The 20,403-nt window shown below is 33.4% G+C and overlaps 3 protein-coding genes across 4 annotated transcripts; 1 reads left to right on the plus strand and 2 right to left on the minus strand.

Moving 5' to 3' along the window:
- Positions 1–9,232: 9,232 nt before the first annotated feature.
- On the minus strand, positions 9,233–10,304 carry LOC145807641 (major strawberry allergen Fra a 1.04-like). The gene is made up of 2 exons (XM_082906185.1): positions 9,908–10,304; positions 9,233–9,765 (listed from the first exon to the last, which is right to left on the minus strand). The coding sequence occupies exons 1-2, from the start codon at positions 10,089–10,091 to the stop codon at positions 9,467–9,469; spliced, it is 483 nt and encodes a 160-aa protein (XP_082762311.1). The 5' UTR covers positions 10,092–10,304; the 3' UTR covers positions 9,233–9,466.
- An 890-nt stretch (positions 10,305–11,194) lies between these two features.
- LOC114310139 (major strawberry allergen Fra a 1-3) lies at positions 11,195–12,378 on the plus strand. The gene is made up of 2 exons (XM_028256035.2): positions 11,195–11,777; positions 11,900–12,378. The coding sequence occupies exons 1-2, from the start codon at positions 11,594–11,596 to the stop codon at positions 12,193–12,195; spliced, it is 480 nt and encodes a 159-aa protein (XP_028111836.1). The 5' UTR covers positions 11,195–11,593; the 3' UTR covers positions 12,196–12,378.
- Positions 12,379–12,899: 521 nt separating this feature from the next.
- LOC114310138 (kinesin-like protein KIN-14I) lies at positions 12,900–20,174 on the minus strand. Of its 2 annotated transcripts, none has more exons than XM_082906187.1 (19): positions 19,670–20,174; positions 18,801–18,967; positions 18,565–18,705; positions 18,191–18,427; positions 18,030–18,095; positions 17,495–17,563; positions 17,163–17,240; positions 16,899–17,006; positions 16,733–16,814; positions 16,486–16,581; positions 16,217–16,390; positions 16,026–16,132; positions 15,739–15,919; positions 15,288–15,447; positions 14,956–15,209; positions 14,685–14,848; positions 14,394–14,579; positions 13,427–13,914; positions 12,900–13,316 (listed from the first exon to the last, which is right to left on the minus strand). In XM_082906187.1, exons 1-19 carry the CDS (start codon positions 19,785–19,787, stop codon positions 13,184–13,186), a joined length of 3,009 nt encoding a protein of 1,002 aa, XP_082762313.1. In that variant the 5' UTR covers positions 19,788–20,174; the 3' UTR covers positions 12,900–13,183. The 2 variants fall into 2 exon arrangements, with proteins under 2 accessions (XP_082762313.1, XP_082762312.1); XM_082906186.1 differs by having other exon boundaries at positions 16,899–17,030.
- Between the last annotated feature and the right edge of the window lie 229 nt (positions 20,175–20,403).

Consider the following 20,403-nt stretch of genomic DNA (forward strand, 5'->3'; position numbering starts at 1 on the left):
ATCTCCATTTATTGACAGGATCATCCTCATCCTACTTCCCTCTAGTTTGGAAGCTTTAAGCAGAGCTCTAATGACTTGACAATTTAAAAAATAAATAAATAAAAATAAGATACAAACATTACATTATGGTGGGATCCACACACCGGTGTATTTGGTTTTAATTTTCTGAATTCAGTTTTCTGAAAAGTGAGTTTTTTATTTTTCATGTTTTTTTTTTAAGTGAATATTTTTAAAATTTTAAGTAATTTTTTTACTCTTTTAGATGAACCTTACTTAGATATATCTAAAATAGTAAAATATTTTAAAAAATTAATAAATACATAAAAATACGAAAATGTACTAAATTTTCGTATTTTTTTAATATATTTTTTGGTATTTAGTATATTTTTTAAAGATTTTTTTCACAAATATTATACTTTTTAAGTGTATTTATGTGTGTCTAAAAATTTTTAAAAAATGCCTAAAATATTAAAAAAATTCATTGAAAACATTAACATATGAAAAATAAAAAAATAGAATTTTTTGAAAACTATTTTCTAAAAACTGGAACCAAACAAGTAAAACTCTCTAGAACTCTTCTTTTAGAACCCTCAATCTTTTTTCTACACCCAAAATAGGCCATAAGGTATCGCTATAATTCATAATAGAGTAATGATAGGAACTCAAAATATTTTATTAACATTTCCATTAAATGTCTCATATGAATATGCAGTTTACATAGGACCCACATGATATGAGATTTACAGCCATATGAAACATTTAATAAAAATATTGATAAAACATTTTAAGTCCTAACATTTTCCTCAAATTAATGTAATAAAATCCTTTTTAAAAAATAAAATCTTTTCTTTCTTAAAATTGAATACGAGAATCTTTTTGTATCAACAATAAATTTTGTCATAACCGACCATATAAAAATAAAATTAAAAAAAAAAGGAGCATATTGTTGGGTGCTGGGGCCATTACGTGTCTCGTTTCGATAATCCGAACCGTTCAATATGTAGAAATCATCAAGTACTTTATGCCTGCAAAAAAATTATACTGATCGGATATCGATGGCTCTTTATCAAAACACATTTTGTTTAATGGTAAATATGATTTTAAAAATAAATTGTTAACAAAAATGTGTTTCGATCAAGGGATTACCGATATCTGATCAACTTAGTTTTTTGCAAGCATAAATTACTCGACGAGTTTTACACATTAAACAGTTCAGATCATCGAAACGGGACCCATAATGGATCCTATAGGCCTAATAGTACACTCCAATCCACATCTCCAAAAAAAAAATTGAGACTTTGATGTCCTATTTTATAATGACCAATCTCATTGGATTAAATTTTTTTCTGTATGCTTTGACGGGATGGTGATTTCATACTCTAAATAAATAATAATGTTTGAGAGCTCTAATTTGAGAGCTCTAATCTATGAAGCACGGATACTCTGAAATGGCTCCCGTATCCGTATCGGATACGTATCGGATAGGGATACGCATCTGATACGATAGGATACGTATTAGATATGGCAAAGAAGTATCCTATTTTTTTTTTTTTTTTGAATTTCGGATATGTTTGGGATATGCGACGATACTTCAGGAATACAGTCGGGATACTTTTGGGATACAACAGGGCGAAAAAATAATTTTAAAAACTTATAATTGAGTCAAACTGTAAAATAACATAAGTAATGTAAAATAAAACAACAAAATCATTGAACCAAACCCTAGCGAACAGCAGCAGCAAAGGAGAAGGAAGAGGAGGAGTCTCTATCAACCAGCAGCAAGTTGTCGTCGTCGATCAGGTTCGTCCCTCTCTCTCTCTCTCTCTCTCTCTCTCTCTCTCTCTTCCTCCCCCTCTTCCTCTCACTCGATCTCTCTGGTTTGGACAAATGTCGCTCGATCTCAATGAGTGAGAATCTCACTCACTCTCTCTCTCTCTCTCTCCCTCTCGCTCGAGCTCTCGCTCGATCTCTTGTTAGGCTATTTTTATAATACACATTTTTTTTTGTTTTTTTGTTTTTCAAATATACTCCTGTTTTGGCCCCATTTGATATCAATGTCATTTATATGTTAGCTTTTATACTTATAAAATTTTAGATTATTAGTTTAAAAGAATTAAAATAAGTTGTAAATGTGTTTGATTATGAAAAAAGTTGAACCTATTTGGCTAAATAAATTGTCACATTTTTTTTGTTTTTTGCAAAAAATATCAAAAATGTCCTCAAAAGTTATAATTAAAACAAATATATGTCACTTTATTTGTTCATACATATTTAAGGATTTCAATTATGCTAAAAAAAACCCACATAATGTAGTTCAAAAAAATACACTGTCTTTTTTGGGCCAAATTACCGGAAAAATCAAATAAATTATAATTTACAATTGCAACTAAACACCATAAATTAATTTCGTTTAAGCAAATAAATAAATAAACTCATTAATAAATAAATGAACTTTGTAAAGTTTTTACCCCTTAATTTGAATTGCATTATGGTTGTTATGGATGATGCATTGATGCTATATTGTTGGAATTGCTGAAATTTAATTGAATTGTTGAATGTTTTTTTGATGTTCATGCCAAAAGATAATTAGGAATCGTTCTTTTTTTATCAAGTTGTCTTTTGCTTTAAGTTTTATTTTTATGCATGCTATATTACTAAAAATTATAAAAATAACATTTTTTGTAAACGTATTCCCGCCGTACCCGTATCCTAATTTTTTAAATTTTGTCGTATCGCCGTATTCGTATCGTATCATACCCATATTCCGTATCTGTATCCATGCTTCCTAGGCTCTAATGTAACTTTCATGATGTGGAGAGGACCCATGTGAAAGTGGGGCCCACATTCCTCTCTCTATCTCTCTATACTCTCTCTCTTCCATCTCACTAGAACTCTATTTAAAGCTCTCAAATTAGAACTATGTATCATTACTTTTTAGATACCTAAACTATGTATCTTCGATCTCTCTCTCTCTCTATACCTAATGCCCTAAAACTGTCTGGTTTGGGAGTCATTGGCCCAAAACTTGCTACATGGGTTAATTAGAAAGCTTAAGGGGCTTGGACATTGCACAGTTAAAGAAAAATAAGAAGAATGACTTGTTCGGATTCATAACCTTTTCAACTCGAGTTATTAAGTCCATACGGGTGTCTTTACACCTGGTGCCCTAAAACCATCTGGTTTGAGAGTCATTGGCCCAATGCTTGTTACATGGGTTGATTAGAAAGCTTAATAGATCAGGAAATTGCACAGTCATAAAAAAAAAAAAAAAAAAAAAAAAAAAAAAAAAAAAACTTTAGGAATCTTGGCTGCAACAGGTTAGTTTTTCTGTATATGTTGGGTGTTATTATGAGTACACTGAGCTATTATAGTGGACAGTTAACTAATATAGAGATTGCACTTTACACCGGGGGTACTCATGACTTGTCTACTAGCATGCACAAGTACAGGGGACTTTACTTTTGTATTAACTGAATTGTGGTTTTGACTCAATAGGTTCCTTCATGCTTATCCAATGTGCCTTTAATGACTCATGATGTCTCAATATCACACTGTAGTGGCACATAAGTTGAATGTTAGGTGGAATAGTGTGGTCAATTGTTGTTCAGTATATATGAATATGTTAATGTTTGTGGGTATCATTTCTGGAAACCCTCACGAGACTTTACTCGTCCACTTGGGTTAACCTTGTGGTTTAAAGGCTTGTTGCATATGCTAAATGCAACCGTTTTCTCACGAAAGAGGAAATATATAGATTTTGTTTTATTTTATTTTATTTTACTTGCTTGAGGACTAGCAAGTTATAAGTTGGGGGATGTGATTAAGGCCGAATTGTACACCATTGAGGCCTTTAATTAAAATCTCTTAACTTCACTTGCTAGCCAAACTGTATACTTTATGTGTGTTGAATGTCAATCAGGTTGTACATAGTCGGAGCATAAAATGGGCAGAAAGACAGAATTTGGAGGGAGTTGACCAAGTTGGATGTGCGTTGACTTTTTTCGCACGTGCATTGACTTTTTCTGGGAAAGTCAACCAAACATTTTAAACCTGTTTGGACGAGATTGGAAGGATAGAAAGGCAAGGAAAAGGCTGGAATAGGGCTCTGAACTTGTTTCGACCTAAAGAGAGAGGCTAGGATTTGGAAGGAAAGAAAAACAAAAAGCTTCAAGGATGTCTCCCATGGTGGTTTCTTCTCCATCTACCTCCTTCCACTCCTCCATGAGTGACTAGTCTCATTTTCTAGGGTTTTGATGAAACCCTAGCCATGTAATTATTTTGTTTTCTTTTTTATTTTTAATTATGTAAAGGTTTGAACATTTGTATGGTGATTTAAAAATTTCTTTTATATATTTTTCATTATTTCTTCGAATATTTGACTTTCTGTGATTGTTGAATGTTATCCATACATGAGTTTTCTATTCCTTCACATTCAAGGTATGAGACGAATCATGCTACGAGGAACAAGTCGTATCACTACCTTAGTTTAGAGTGAACAATTCGTATTACTTGAGATGGTTCGTGCTCGTACATTGAATGTGATGATCTTCTTGTTAAATGTTTTGAGCTTGTAGTTGCGAAGCATTAATCTATTCAAACCATAGCATAATTGATTTCAATTGGAAACCCTAATTACGTGGCTAGTGGTGGACTCTTTGCTCTAGTTTTTCCCCCAATTCAGTAAACCCAATTTCATTTATTATTGATAATTTAATTCCTTAGCTTAATTTATTTATTATTAATTTAGGCTATGAACAATCAATCTTTTTATCAAAATTAATTTAGAAATTTAACAATTAAATTAGTTTAATTTCACAATTATCCCTGTGGATCGATACCTAGACTTGCCATTATTCTAAAAGAATTTAGTGTAGTTTAAAATTTATTTTTGATGTGTTCAACGATCCATCACTATATAAGCTTCAGTCAAGGATAAAATGAAATAAAATAAAAAATAAAGAGAGTACCCTTTCCCAATAAATCGACCAACGATCAGTGAAGGTACAATGACTTCTAGAGTAGCAGCTGTCACAACAATCACAACAAAGAAAACATGGGTTTAATGTATTGAAACAAGAAAAATGTTTGAGGGCCACAAAAAGTGTGGCTTAAATGGCTCAAAACTGTCAAAACGACGTCGTTTTGCGTCGTTTTGCCCCCAAAACGATGTCGTTTTGGCAGTTTTGAGCCATTTGAGCCACATTTTTTGTGGCTCTCTACCATTGCTCTTAAAACAATTCACTCAAAAAAAATATATTGAAACAATCTATAAAATTTAGAGCTAAGCAGAATAATAGTAATCATGAATACAAATCATGAACAACCCAATACTGAAAACAAACATATTTAAGAGTCCTAAATTAGGAGCTCTAAGGAAACTCTAATTTGTCTTTTTTCATGATGATTTGTCTTTTTTCCCTTTTTTTATTTTTTATTTTTTATTTTTTTTACCCCTGCCAGCTGTGTAGAGCTCAATTTAGAGCTCTACACCTAGTGCTCTGTGTCACAGTCGTACTGAAAAAGTTACCAACCGAAATATTATCTTTGGATTGTGACATCCTCAATTTTGCTTCAAGGAAACAATCTTCTTTTCAAGTTTATTGTTGGGCGAATTACATTAATGGTCCCTATTGTTTGTGACTTATGTCATTTTGGCTTCTGACTTTTCAATTGTGATACATTTGACCATGAATTTTGAATTTTGTTCCAAATAAAGACAATTGAAGATATTATTACTTAATTTCAAGGGCAAAATCATCAATTTAATAAAATATAAACTAATTTGACAAAAACAAATGTCAAAAAAATATTTTTGAAGTTTTAAAAACTATTTCTACTCACTAAAAATAAAATTATGTAAAATTAATAAATATTTTATTTATTTATTTATTTATTTTACCAAATTAATTTTTATTATATGTTTGGATAATAAGCATGTAATGGATAGTTGTTTATATTTTCATTAAATTAGTTTTTATTTTTCAAAAGTCAATTATAGCGACAACTTTGATATCATTATTAAACCAATTCATTAAATCAAAAAATCCAAAACTAAAAACATTTCACATATTAAATATATCAATTACGCATTAAAATCCTAACAACCACCGATTACATAATCATCATCCAAACACATAATAAAACTTAATTTGGTAAAAAAAATAAATAAATAAATCTCTAAAAGATTTATTAATTTTACATAATTTTATCTTTGGTGGGTAGAAATAATTTTTAAAAATTTAAAAATATTTTTTTACATTTATTTTTGTCAAATTAGTTGAAGATTTTGCCCTTAAAATTAGGCAATGGTATCTTCAATTGTCCGTATTTAAAACAATATTCAAAATCCATGGTCAAATGTGTCACAAGTGGAAAATCAGGGACCAAAGTGACTCGAGTCCCAAACTATAGGAACTGTTAGTATAATTTGCCCATTTATTATTTCATCAATATTAGGATTTACGATTATTTTTTCTTCCAAATATCTTGATTATTATTACAAACAATATATATATATATATATATATATGGTATATAGAAGATTCTCTATAGGGAATGTGAGATGAGATGTCCCTTCCTGTACTCCTGTAAAAAGAAACCAATTGGTCAGTGATCTCTCCCGACCAGATTTGGTCGGGAGGATCCTTCGATAATCAAGTCAAACATCAAATCGACAGTATAGTATTTGTTTTATAGATATAAATTTTATACTTCTTTTTCTTTCCATCTCCTGCTTACCTTTTGCTTTTACTTACTTTCCTTTTTATAGTGTTGTAGTTTTGGCCTCGTCTATTGGATCGGCACCTTCATCCAAGGGTTCCGATTATCGCCAGACTTTGGTCAGGCAAGTGGCCAGGCTACTTTGATCTTGTGCCGTTAGATTTATGCTATGTTCGGCTCAAATTATGTCAAGCTTCTTAGGGACATCCTACCAATTGCCTCGTTTGTCCAATCATATCTATCGGACGACCATTATATTTACACGAGCTAAGCCTATATACCTATTTCTGGCTATTATGATCCTCATCATTTGTTATGCATTAATCTGACGACTCTCTTGCATTATACAGATCCTCTAGAAGGCTATTTTGTTCAAGCTTTAGTCACGTGACATTGTCCCTTTCTTCGTTGGACCCATCAGTGGTTTGGGCTTTTCATGATTTCAAGTTGCTGGGCCGGACTTCGATTTTTGGTTTTTAGGCCTAATCTCATAGGTTCTTGGGCCAATATTTTTATCCCTCCACAATATGTATAGGTTGGCGGTTGGTCTCCCATTGAAGAACATAAAAAATAGGTGACTTTGGTTTCTTTCTTTTTTTTTTGGCCAAGGTGACTTTGGTTTTAAAAAAATAATAATAATAATAATGTTTGGTTCTAGAAAATTAAGTTTTTTATTTTTCGTATTTTTTATTTTCATTGAATTTTTTTATTATTTTTCACAATTTTTTTATTTTTTACATACACCTAATCAAAATACATTTAAAAAGTATAATATTTATGAAAAAATAAAATAAAATAATCCACCAAATACAAAAAAAAACAAAAAATATATATAAATCTAATACATTTTCGTATTCTGTTATATTCAATGAATTTTTAAAGATTTTTGTACAATTTTTTTTAAAACTTTTTAGGTATATTAAGATTAAGTGGATCTAAAAGTTTAAAAAAATAATTAAAATATTTTTAAAAAATATTAAAAATACAAAAATAAGAATTGAAAACTTAAAAATTAAGGATTCATTTGATAATTAATTTTTTTAGTTGACTTTATAACTTTTTACAAAAATATATATATATATATATATATATATATACAGAAAAGTAAAAAGCGATGTGACAATTTATAGTAATTTTTTGACTATTTTTATCACACCCCAAACAATGCCTAAAATAACAAAAAAAAACTAAAAAATCACTACAAGTTATTATATTACTCTTTATTTTTTTACACATTTTTTTTATAAAAAAATTTAAAAATAATTAAAATAATCAATTCCGAAGCAAATCTGTGTGTGGACAAATTCTCACAATTTCAACAAATAATATTAATAAATTGAGGGGTGACTAAAAAAATCAAACAGCTTGTTCACAGAGTGTAAACAAAGCATACTATTTATTCCATTGGTTGAATCAATGAATTAGTCCCATAGAAGGTCCAAAATTGACCAATGGAACCATATATTATCTCTCTACTATGTGAACAAATTCACATACACATTCAATATATTTGGAATTAGAATAATTTTTTTAGTTTTTTTTATGAAAAAAAAATACAAAAAGTAATCTCATGGAGGGGCGTAAATTTGGCCTGACTTGGCCCACTCGGGCCCGAGCTCGGGCCGGCCCATGTCGGGCCTCACGAGCTCTCGTCAAAAGTCGGACCAGGTCGGCCCGGCCCATGGGCCAGAAAAGTAGGCCCGGGTCAAGGCCTAGGGGATATTCGGGCCTTGGACGGGCCGATAGGCATGGGCTCGGGCTTGGACAGAACTTGAACATTTTTTTTCTATTTTTTTTCATCAAATTTTTTTTTCTCCACCAAAAATGACATTGGGCCTCGGGCTGGGCTTTGAGTGGGCTTTAATCGGGCCAGCGTAAGCGGGGCGGGGTAGGCTTCAAAATGATGGCCCAGGCCCAAGGTCCTGGGCCGAGCTTGGGCCCAGGCCTAATTGGATCATGCGCACCCCAAACCACGGGCAGGCTTCACATGACATTTAATTATTTGTTCTTGTTTTCTTCACGACGCAATTCTTCAATTTTGTTTTTCAATATTGAATATCTTTTTAGTATGAATGAAACCCGTTAAATTTGAATCAAGAATTTAGTTTAAATGAAACAGGGAAAATTATGCCGATAGTATTTACATTTTTATCATTGTATTATTTTGATTTTGTTAATGTTATTTGACTCAATTTTGACCTTTAATTTATAATTTTGTTCCAATTTGATCCAATTGATTAAATTACTTGTGTTTTTTTTAAATGAAAAGTACATACATGGGCGATATGTATCATAGTTTTATAAGTAAAATTGTGAACTTGTTCAACTTAGTAAATTTCAACAAATTCAGTGACCATTTTCCTTTAAAAACCCTAATCGACATTATCAGTTAAACTAAATTGACACAAAATCTAAAATCAATGATCAAAATCAAACTAATTAAAATTATAGACACCAAAACAATATAATTGACAAAATATAAGGATTACCAATTTTGTCCACGAAACAGATATGAAAATAAACATTTCTTGCACAACTTTACTATTACACTTGTTTTCATTTTTGTTTTACATGCTTTCAGTTTTATACTCCACACATTAATAATGTCACACTAACGTGGAGTTCTTATTCTCAAGCTTAAGGTAGCAGTTCAAACAACACAAAAAAAAAATCCACACCTTCAATTACTGCATAGGAATAGAAAATAAAGAAACAACTCAACAACTCAACAGTAACACATTTTGGTTCAAGCATAGACATCTGGGTTTGCAAGCAGGTAATCTTCGACAACCTTGAACATCCCCATGGCCTTGTCCTTTCCGGCTGTTAGTTCATCTACTTTGAGCTCAATGTCACCTTTGGCGTGATAATATGTTGTGCTTGTCACCTTACTTCCGCCATCAGTAATAGCCTCAAACTTAACCTCGTAAGAGAGAAATTCTAATTTGTCACCCAAGGCATCGCCTTCAATCAAAGTATATTTGCACGCATAGTTCTCGATGTCAAGTGAATCAATCTTGTGCTTCAAGCACTTCATGTGACTCCCTACAAATAGCACAAGCATTACAACCAATTTTATTGGCTCTTTTTTAAAACATAAAACAATTCTTTTAGCAATATTGTAACTGTCTTGTTAATTCTATTCACATTTTAGCACATGAAATATAAATTGACCTATATTATATACCTTCATGGAAGTTGGTTTGCTTGATGCTTCCAACACCGCCATCGCCTTGAATGTACTCAATGCTCTTGATGGATTGAGGGAGAAGCTTAGGGATGAGATTGTGGGAGTCAAGCATCAAAGCCTTGAACATCCTGTTGGGTGCAATTGAGGTGGTGAATTCTTGGGTGAAAGTAGTGACACCCATTTCTCTTTTTGGCTATAGAAAGGAGAGAGGGAATTGGTGTAGGAAATGGGAATGAGAGTGAGTTGAGGGTTGTGGGGTGTGAAGAACTGAATTAAGACATGGGTATTATATATAAGACTTGGGACTAGATAGGAATGTGTTGGGATAGTATAAAAATTCTCCAAGTAGGCCATATAATATTCAATACATAGCCATCCATTGTAGAATAATCGCGCTCTGTGGCCCTTGACCCATTTAGTCCATTTAAACCTGCCTTCTAGATAATTGACCGTTTACTTTAGCCGTGAATAACGGTTATTACATATAAAAAAATAATAGCAATGATCTTCATAAAAAAAAAATATCATAAAATGTTTCATAAAAAGTTTCCATTTTTGGATTATATACATAATAAAACACCACACTCTAATCAAATGATGAAAAGTATCATGAAATGTTTCATGAAAATTCTTCACTCTTAGATTAAATACAATAAAACACACACACTAATTAAAAGATAAAAAATCTTCATGAATATTTCATAATATTTTTTTCATGATACTCGACATTACTATTTTCTTTTCCAGTCAATGGAGGGGATATAGGAGAATAAAATATCGTCACTTAAATTGGAGTGTTGAATTTAAGTGATTTTTAAAGTTTGACGCTTAACTAAAAATAATGTAATTTCCATAATAACAAAAAAAGAATAGGCTATAGGAACCGGAAAAATTTGTTACTAAGTTCGTTTCATTTACGCTGTGTTTGGTTGGGGTATTTGGCGAAGAATTTAGAAAGGGAAAAAAAAAAAAGTGTATTAAACTAGGTGAAATATAGGTATATTTTATTCACATTTCACTTATTTTTTTCCGTTTTCCTTTCCAAATCTCTTCTCAAATCTCTCAATCAAACATAGCATTAGAGAAGTCAGAAATTGTTAAGAAAAAATAACAATTCAGTGGAATATAGGATAAGTATTTACAATTTAGTGGTTAATTCTCAAAAATTACAAAGTTGGAAAATGAAAAAATATATATATACAAATAGTTGGAACCTCTATTTTGGAAGACAAAATTGCCCTTATGTCTCTTGACAATTCGATTGCTCCAAGTGGATACAATCAGGTCTGCATGAACCACCAATCTGATGGGTACATCACTCTTTTCGTTATATTATAGCTACCAATGCCATAACTACAAGACACCATTTGTCAAATTACTTACCCAAAAATACCATAGGAGCCGAGTGTTTCTAAACGTGTTCTTTTTTTTTTATTCTTTTCAAAAGCTTCCAAATATCAGTAGGCCCTCTCTGATCAATTATGAATGAGTTCAACAATGGATGGCTATGGCTATTCAAATGTGAAGTGCTAAAAGAATCATAATCTGCCAAAACATGCCCTCTAATCCCATTCTATAAATACCCATTGTCTTAATGCAGTTTCTTCATACCCACAATCAACTCATTCTCATTTCCTACACCTCTGTTTCTTCCTTCCTTTCTTCCAATAGCCAAAAACAAAAATGGGTGTAACTACTTTTACCAAAGAGTTCACCACCACAGTAGCACCCAGCAGGATGTTCAAGGCTTTGATCCTTGACTCCCACAATCTCATCCCTAAGCTTCTCCCTCAATCCATCAAGAGCATCGAGTACGTTCAAGGTGATGGTGGTGTTGGAAGCATCAAGCAAACTAACTTCCCTGAAGGTAGATTTATCTATATTTCTAATTTTAATAGCAGATTACACACAAGTGATTTTTTATTTTTTAATTTTATAAAAAAAAAAAAAGCACAATAAAAATGGTTGTTATATTTGTGCTATTTGCAGGGGGTCACATGAAGTGCTTGAAGCACAAGATTGATTCACTTGATGTCGAGAACTACGAGTGCAAGTACACTTTGATTGAAGGCGATGCATTGGGCGGCAAGCTTGAATCTCTCTCTTATGAGGTTAAGTTTGAGGCTATTGGTGATGGAAGTAAGGTGACAAGCACAAGCTACTATCACGCCAAGGGTGAGATTGAGCTCAATGAAGAGGAAATGAATGCTGGAAAGGACAAGGCCATGGGGATGTTCAAGGTTGTCGAAGAATACCTCCTAGCAAACCCTGATGTTTATGCTTGAACCGAGTATATTACTATTGAGTTACTTCTTTATTATCTGTTCCTTTGTCATGTATTTGAAGGTGTGAATTTTCAATTTCTTTAAGTTGTCATGTATTTGAAGGTATGAATTTTCAATTTCTTTAAGTTGTTTGAAGAGCTACCTTAGCTTGAGAATAAGATCCCCAAATTCCTGTGACACTAATATTATGTGTAGCAAGTCTCTTGATTCAATCTCGTATGTGGAGTGTAGAATTGATTTTTATTTCCTCATCCACCATTATTTTCTTCCTCAATTATATATTATTATTCATGCCTAACACAGTGAAGTGAACCTAAACACATCAGTTTTGTCAACAAATGGATCGCAAAGCAATATCATTTCAACAGTGATCAGAATGGATATATGCCCTTTTCTCAACTCCGTTACTAGATGAAAATTAGCACGCCAAAGGCCCAATTTCTATATCAATGCCGAAGAAAAATACACAAACGCATTCCTCTGCAATCAGAAATATAAAGAAGAGACATTCCAGATATATGAAAAATGCTTAATAACATAAATAACGCAGCAAAGGAGAATTCATATGTATGCATACACAAAGACAAACTGCCTGCCAGAAAGAATGAAAGAAAAAATTAACAGAAACATTGAGTTCAGATGCCAATTCATCAAAAATTGTCAGTATATTATCCCTTCAAACCATAAAACAGTGCACTAGTTCATTGCTTCATAAGATGCAGAAGACTTTTATATATGAATGAAAATATTGTGGAATCCAAAGAATTGGAGTACCTCTCTTAAGCTTGACAACAACAAATACAAGCAACTGGAGTTATGGTTGCATTGACATTTATATAAACAAAAAAATGAATTCAAGAGAAAATAAAAAAAAAAAACTATATTATAGGAACACCTCACCTCTCACACACTCACCTCACCATCAGATATAGAAATAAAAAATTATAAAAAAATAAAAATAATAATTCTGCTACATACAATCTACCCTCTATTTTCTATTCCCAGTTTTCCGTTTAGCTTCAGTAGGGATTGCCTGCCTTCCACTCCGTTGAGAGTTGGGGCCAATGCCGTTTGACAATTTATGTGTTTGTGAAGGGCCTAATTTAGGAATCACATTCCGGCTGTAGAAGAACAACTAGTTAGAATTTTGAAACATATTTTTTTTTTTAAAAAAGGTTGACAAGGACAAAGGAGAGAAGCAGATACCCATAAAAAAATCAATAGGCATTACCTTAGTTCTGGGCTCTTTGCTGGCTTTGGATTCGGTTTCTGAATCTTTGAGCCCATCCCATTAGTTAAGTTGGTAAGTCTGGCATGATTGAATTGCCAAAGCAAATCAGGCTCCGATGAGTCACTAGTGCCAGCATCAAGCTCATCCAAATCATCACTAGTAGCAATGTCAAACTGGTTGCTTCCTGTGAATATATTATATGATGGTTCCATGTATAATTTGGAAGAATCTGAGAGATATTTCTGACCAAATACATCAGACATGTGTCCATTGTCTGCTTCCCAATGTCCTAAAGGGTTGTGAACTCCATTAGCTTCTTGCTTGTTCACCATGACCTTATCTACCCACTCACCTAAGCCTGTTTCTCTATCATCCTCCCCATAATTCTGACCAGGACTAGTGACAGGAGACCAGGGAGACGAACTTCCTAATAGCTCATCAAGATCGAAACTTTGCCTCTTTTGCCTCAATCCTGAGTTGTTCCGTACCTACAAAAAAATTACATCATACATGAACCCCCATGGATCTACAAATATCAGAATTAAAATGAACGAATAGAAAAACAAGTAAAAATAACTAGAAGACTACATGAGAATTAATGATTATATAGCTACCCTCATCTGACCTAACTAAAGATTTTTCATGATTGTTATACAAAAATATGATAATAATAATTGTAAAAACTCCACATTTTCAATGATATTTCACAATGGTCAAAAACAGGGTGGCTTATCTGGACACAGTCGTATCAATGAAAGTACTACTTGGACAGATCTATAGTTAGATATTTTAAATTTGAAAATCAGTAGATACAATCAAATACTTGTGCACAGTAATGATTATTCTATTATTGGAAAATCAGTATTCTGCCAATTAATATACATTAAGATGTTAATATTCAAGTTCAGCATGCAAGGTCAATAAGAGAATGATATGTTTCATTACACCATAGATGCAGTGTATTTACCTCCTCTATGTTGCCTACATCCCCCATTGGTTTCCTGCGGCTTTTCTGATCAGCCAATATATCTCCACCTTGTGGGCTACGATGATAAGGTGAGGACACTATGCCACATGGACTACCAGCTATTTTTTGCTGCATGAGCTCCGATTGCCCTTCTTTCCTTGCCAAGGCTGCTTTAAGACTAGCAATCTGATATAAGAATTTGTATATTAGTGAAATGAAATAAGAACTTACAAATATTCATCTGTAAGTGCAATGCAGAGGTAAACAGCTAAACAAAGAGAATGTAAGAACCTGCTCTTTGAGCTCTTTAACATCTGCACCATCTTTGTTTACTCGGGCAGCACCAAGTTCAACAGTGGCAACACGCTCAGCAAATTTGAGTGTACTCAATGTTTCTCCAATAGAATCAGGCTCAGGGCTTATGTGAACAAACATTAGTGTCTTGGCCTGTCCTCCTAAAATTTAAGTACGACCCCAAAACATAAATTATCAGATAGAATGAACAACAAAACAGAAGGTTGAATTTCCTCTCCACCCCGTAAATTCATTCATTTAGCCTTACCAAGTGAGTCTTGGAGCAATTGTGTCAGTTTGCTGTTCCTGTAAGGGACATGTGAATTCTTTTGGGCGAGGGAAGAGATCACATCACCCAAAGCAGAAAGAGATTTGTTAATATGTTGCGCCTCTTTTAGTCTATCTCCTGTTACTTCAGATTTGTCAACCCTCTCACTTCCGGCCAGATCAACCAAATGCATACAGCCACGAAGTACAGCTCCAGTTGTCAAGTCCCTTCCTTGGACATGAACAGTCAAGCAACTGCAAATTGATTAAGTAGTAAAGTCAGCAATATCAAATGAAATGCTTAGAGGTATGCATAGAGGAATAAAACCACACCTGTGGGAGCGACTACTACGATCGTTGAGGGCTGTTGCACCCACTGCACGATTTCTATGTCCTAAGTTCATCAAATCAATCACATCCGATGTTGACGACACCCGAACAAGACTTGCATCTGGTACATTGAGTCCTGTCTGAGAACTGTTGCGGATCTCTAATGTTTTAACGAATTAAGGAAATCCTAAGAGATACAGAGAGGTTGTAGGCGTAAAATGAAGCCCAAGTTTTAAACACTAATGAATTGTTGCAAATTTGTGATTCTTGAATATTCCCCTATATAAGATTCATGTATAGCTCATCAACATTTTTTTTTTTTTCTCCATATTTTCAGTTTGAATGACAATTTGAAAATTTACCGTCACAATACAATTTGGACCAGAACAATTAGTGATGACCAGTTTCAATTTTAAGAACATGCATGGAATATAACCAATAATCATTGAAGGATATCTTTTGTTAAGACCATCAGTAACAAGAAGATCTCTAACTTGCTCATTATATATCTCAATCATTTGCACAGAGACATCATAGTGGAAGGTGTTCTTTCTTTGTTCTGCTAGAAGAAACAAATCACTCAATGCCCTGTAATTTACACCTCGTTGTTGCTCTGTAAGATCCCTAGGTCCAGTCTGGATGCATAGAAAAGAAAACCATCAATTGTTTGTTTGATTAAACAAAGATCTCTTGAGATAGATTATCATAATTTCATAAATAAACATTGGTGGTATGTCTCACCATTGTGTAAGTTTTTCCCGATCCAGTTTGACCATATGCAAATATACATACATTGTACCCATCAAGGACAGAACGAATAAGTGGCTGTGTATCTGAAAAGACCTCCGCTGAAATACAAGAGGAAGGAATAAAGTTAAAGAAACGCTAAAAGGCATGGATCTAGAAAAACTCAAAATCAGAATCCCACCAACCTTGGGTTGCAGAGGGCCCAAAAACTTTGTTGAAGTTGAACATCCTACGCCCTTTACCGTGCTTTGATGGAATAGCAATAGTAATTGTTCCCTCTTCTATATGACCCACAGTAGTTGAATAGTTTGATTGTCCACCCAAGAAGGGCCTAACTCGACAGTAAACCCTAATACTTCCTAATTAAACAATAATGAAAAAGTGTTCAATCCATTTGATGACTTGTATAGAATTCAAAAGCAAGTGTGATTATTAGACATGTAAACGGTGTTACCTTTAAGGTCCTGCACTTGATTATATAGCTTGCGGTTTTCCTCAAGGACTTTATGATATCCAGAAGCAGCATGTGCAAGACCATGAACATTCACACCTACGAAGGCAAGGACTCAAAATGAGATAAAAATTCTTGTAAACCCCAAAGAAACCCCATCTCCCCCCTCATTCAAACAAAAATAAACAATACTAATTTAATTAATTAAAGGGGGGAAAAAAGGAACACAAGAATCAATCTAAACTCCTACCAAGATTGTGGAGATCTTCGTGGAACTTCATTTGCATGAACTGCATGCCAGCTTTTGTAATGTGAAGAGTTTGTTTTAGCTCCTACAGAAAAGTAAAGTAACATCAATACACCTATATACAACTAACAGATAAAACTGATGGAAAATATGAGGCAGCTAGCCATACTGTAATCTCTCTGTTCTGTCGTTCAAATATCATCTGCTGTTTGAGAGTTTGTCTTTTTGATTCCTCATCAGGGATATTGGCTTTATGGAAGCATTCCTCTTTCTTTAACTGCATCAAATTTTTCTCTTCTATCTACATCATTCCATAAACAGATGAAGAAAATGCTATAAACTGAATATTCAGAAATGTTAAGGACTTGCATCAAATACGTGCCTGATTAATTAGTAGCTAATTTTTTTCAAAAGCTAATGATCAACAAAATACCTTTATATTAGCAGAACCATGCTTCAAGTGATATTTGTTGCCATGAGAAATGACAACATCTTGTGAAGTTGTTTTCTTCTGTTGAAATAGCAGTTGGAAATCTAAATGATTAATAAATAGAATTAAGCAATAATATAACTTTTATTATTCAAATAAACTTTACTAAAAATACCCAAAACCATGTTACCAATGGTTCTTACACTCATCCACTCTATATCAACTATTAAATGTCAATACAGAATTATCAAAATTCATTAGAGCTAATAAGCAGCTCTGTGAGCAATTCAATATCTTCTATAAAATGAGAATTGGTTGTACTAATAACAACATACCAAGTCAATTTGAGATGCAATGCGATGCTCAAATTCCTCCACAACCTTATTTAGCACAGACTCCACCAGCTGTTGCAAGCAGACGAGTGTTATTGATCAGATAGATGAAACTAGTACTATGGTCACAGTATTGGTGATCGTGATAAAGCAGCAGCAGTAATAGTAAAAGACTCATGTAACTCGTATAGTAACCCTTCAGCATCTTTCTTTTATTCTTTTCGTAACCATTTATTTTTTCTGGTTAGCCAGAAGCTTCTGAACCATATGTTGAATTCTTATAATAGTGAAAACAAGTGCAAAAGATTGAACAATTGGCAACCCATGATAGTGTCTCCCAGTTGGAAGCTCCCTGAATATTGAATTTATGCTCATCTGCAAGGGTATCACATGCTTTTCATAATAGGTAGACTCGCAAAACTTGCATGCCATAGTATAGAAGACCATACATGATTCCCCCACTACGCCTGGCATGATTACAGAATTTTTTTTTACATTAAATAATCTGATTAAGGCACTAAGGATATTAACAACTTACTGTTGGAACTTCTTCACGCTTCTTATCTAACAGAACGGCACGAACAAGCATACTCAAAGAACTAGACTGAAAATAAGCATATGAAAAAAATAGTCATTCTTCTAATTTAAACATGAAAGCAATCACAGATATATATATATTGCTATCATCAAGATACTAACCTTATTATTAGAGTCAAGGTCAGAGGATAGAGCATTCAATGACTTTTCGCTCATTGACAAGTTCCTTGACAAGGAACCTGTGAATGGATCTGAATTCTTGTGCAAAAATTGCTTTCCAGATGTCACTGGTTTTAAATTTCCCCCAAATTTCCATACCCCATTCCCACCTGACTGCTTCCAGTCACTGTAGGATTTAAGTGCCAGAATGCAATTCACAACCCTAGAAGATTTCCCTCCCTGACAAATTAATAGATAACAATGTGGCAAATTTTTAGACAGTTACTCTACATAAATTATCATAATGCATCTTAAAAAACAGCTAAGCTATACAAGCAAGATCTTAGTAGCATTGCTCCCATAGCCAAGACACCTACTTGTTCCAGATCAGATGCCTCAAAAGTAGGAAGCCCCATCTCTTGCACCGCTACAAGAAAGTTTCTCACATTTTCAAAATATTGATATGCGGATAAAGCTGCTCCATCAGGTATAAGCGCAGAATCAGGACTCTCTACAACCTGAATCGATTATGCAAATATAAATAATAACAAAAAATCACAATAATTGAAAAACTACATGATGCTAATCGAAACAAAGTTAAATTAATGATCACCTTTGGCACAGCTCCAGGTTGAACTTTATTAAGTACATTGCAGAGAATCAGACCACTTCTCAAACCAAGCCTAAACTCTTCCTCAGAAGGCTCGGCTGGCAAATCTTTAGCTCCAACAACTCCAACCATCTTTCTTAGCCACCCAGCTGCCTCATACCGTCTTGTTGCTAGAGGTCATATATCAGGACAATTATTAGGACACATAAAAAAGCAGTTAAAAAATACAAAATTATGTAATAAAATCGGAAAGTAATAGGTTAATAATATTCAATGCTAAACTACAATCTGCAAAGAACAGATCCCAAACATATTGCAAAAGAGACAGATAACTGGAAATGAGACATTCTGTCAGATGACACTTGAACACCACTTAGATAATAAAATAAGCGAAACAATCTGCTGTTTTGGATTCCATAATAGAAAACGCATCTCAACTAAACCAAAATATCCAGCTTAAGATTTATAGGGTTGTGAATTTATTTCAAATAAAAGACCAGAGTTAATCTGATTTGCAAGGCCACATATAGTTAAGGCCCGAAATTCAGACTTCAATATTTCAAATAGTTTCCTTTTCCATAGCCAAACAAAACAGTATAGTTTTTTTCTGGTGAACTTCATCACATAAACAAGAACAACAAATCAAATCACGAAACAAAAATTCAATGCCAGCACAAGTAAATATATATATATATTTGACGAACTTAATCTAGAGACCAATCCCATAGTCAACTGTAACAATATCTCTATTCATCAAAAAGATTGAATTGTGAGAAACAACTCAAAATCCATATAGCTTTGCCTTCTTTTTCAAAATATATATATATATATATATATAACGATGGAGGGCTCAAAAAAGAACAAAGAGTTACCGGCTTCCTCTGCCCTGCGGGACTCCAGATCAAGATGTCTGGATCGAATCCCATGCTGCTGAAGAACATCCTCCACCACGGACGCCACAGAAAACGACAATGCACCTTCCTCCGCCATTTCAAAACTCTCCACACACAAAAATAAAATAAAAATAAAAATAAATTCTGGAAGCGTAATTATAATCGAAAGCTCAAACTTCCACCATCAAAGCTCCGATTCCCACAAACGAACCAAATTCAAACATAAATTATAAATTCCCTCCGAATCGGAGATTATAAATAGGATCTTCAGAATCTTCAAGAGAAAGAAAGTGAAGTAGAGCTAGGGTTTTAGACGCAAGATCGGAACAGAAATTGGAGTTGGAGAGAAGCAACAGAGAGAGAGAGGGGGGGTTATCTTTGTGGTGATGTTTCTTTCTCTTTTTTCTTACTTTCTTGGAACATCGGCCATGTTCTTCTTGTTCGTCTTCTCCCTCTCTCTACAACTAGAAAGCACTCTCGCCGTGCCTTGCACTTCTGTCTAATATCTTTATAAAACCTCTACTCCCCGAACCTGGTTCCGAACCTCCACGTTCGGAACCCAGACTTTTAAAATAAAGAAAAATATTCTCAGGGTCTCTCTCAAGACTTGGGCTGGCCCAAGCATTTTTCAAAGATTTATACTAGTTATACAAGTTCAGATTTTATTTTTAAAAAATTAAATTAATAAATCTTTTTTAATAAAATTGAGACTA

This window comes from Camellia sinensis, chromosome 14 (genome assembly GCF_055761805.1).
Source record: "Camellia sinensis isolate YWXY chromosome 14, ASM5576180v1, whole genome shotgun sequence".
In the NCBI taxonomy this organism is placed as follows: Eukaryota; Viridiplantae; Streptophyta; class Magnoliopsida; order Ericales; family Theaceae; genus Camellia; species Camellia sinensis.

Bases quoted from the DNA above. Each gene is read 5' to 3' on its own strand.
- LOC145807641 (XM_082906185.1), bottom strand. From the start codon at position 10,091: ATGGGTGTCACTACTTTCACCCAAGAATTCACCACCTCAATTGCACCC. The intron at 9,766-9,907 runs GTATATAATATA...TGCTATTTGTAG, and splicing joins GCAAACCAACTTCCATGAAG to GGAGTCACATGAAGTGCTTG.
- LOC114310139 (XM_028256035.2), top strand. From the start codon at position 11,594: ATGGGTGTAACTACTTTTACCAAAGAGTTCACCACCACAGTAGCACCC. The intron at 11,778-11,899 runs GTAGATTTATCT...TGCTATTTGCAG, and splicing joins GCAAACTAACTTCCCTGAAG to GGGGTCACATGAAGTGCTTG.
- LOC114310138 (XM_082906186.1), bottom strand. From the start codon at position 19,787: ATGGCGGAGGAAGGTGCATTGTCGTTTTCTGTGGCGTCCGTGGTGGAG. The intron at 16,582-16,732 runs GTAGGAGTTTAG...TTGCCTTCGTAG, and splicing joins CGAAGATCTCCACAATCTTG to GTGTGAATGTTCATGGTCTT. The intron at 15,920-16,025 runs GTGAGACATACC...CTATGCATCCAG, and splicing joins CGGGAAAAACTTACACAATG to ACTGGACCTAGGGATCTTAC.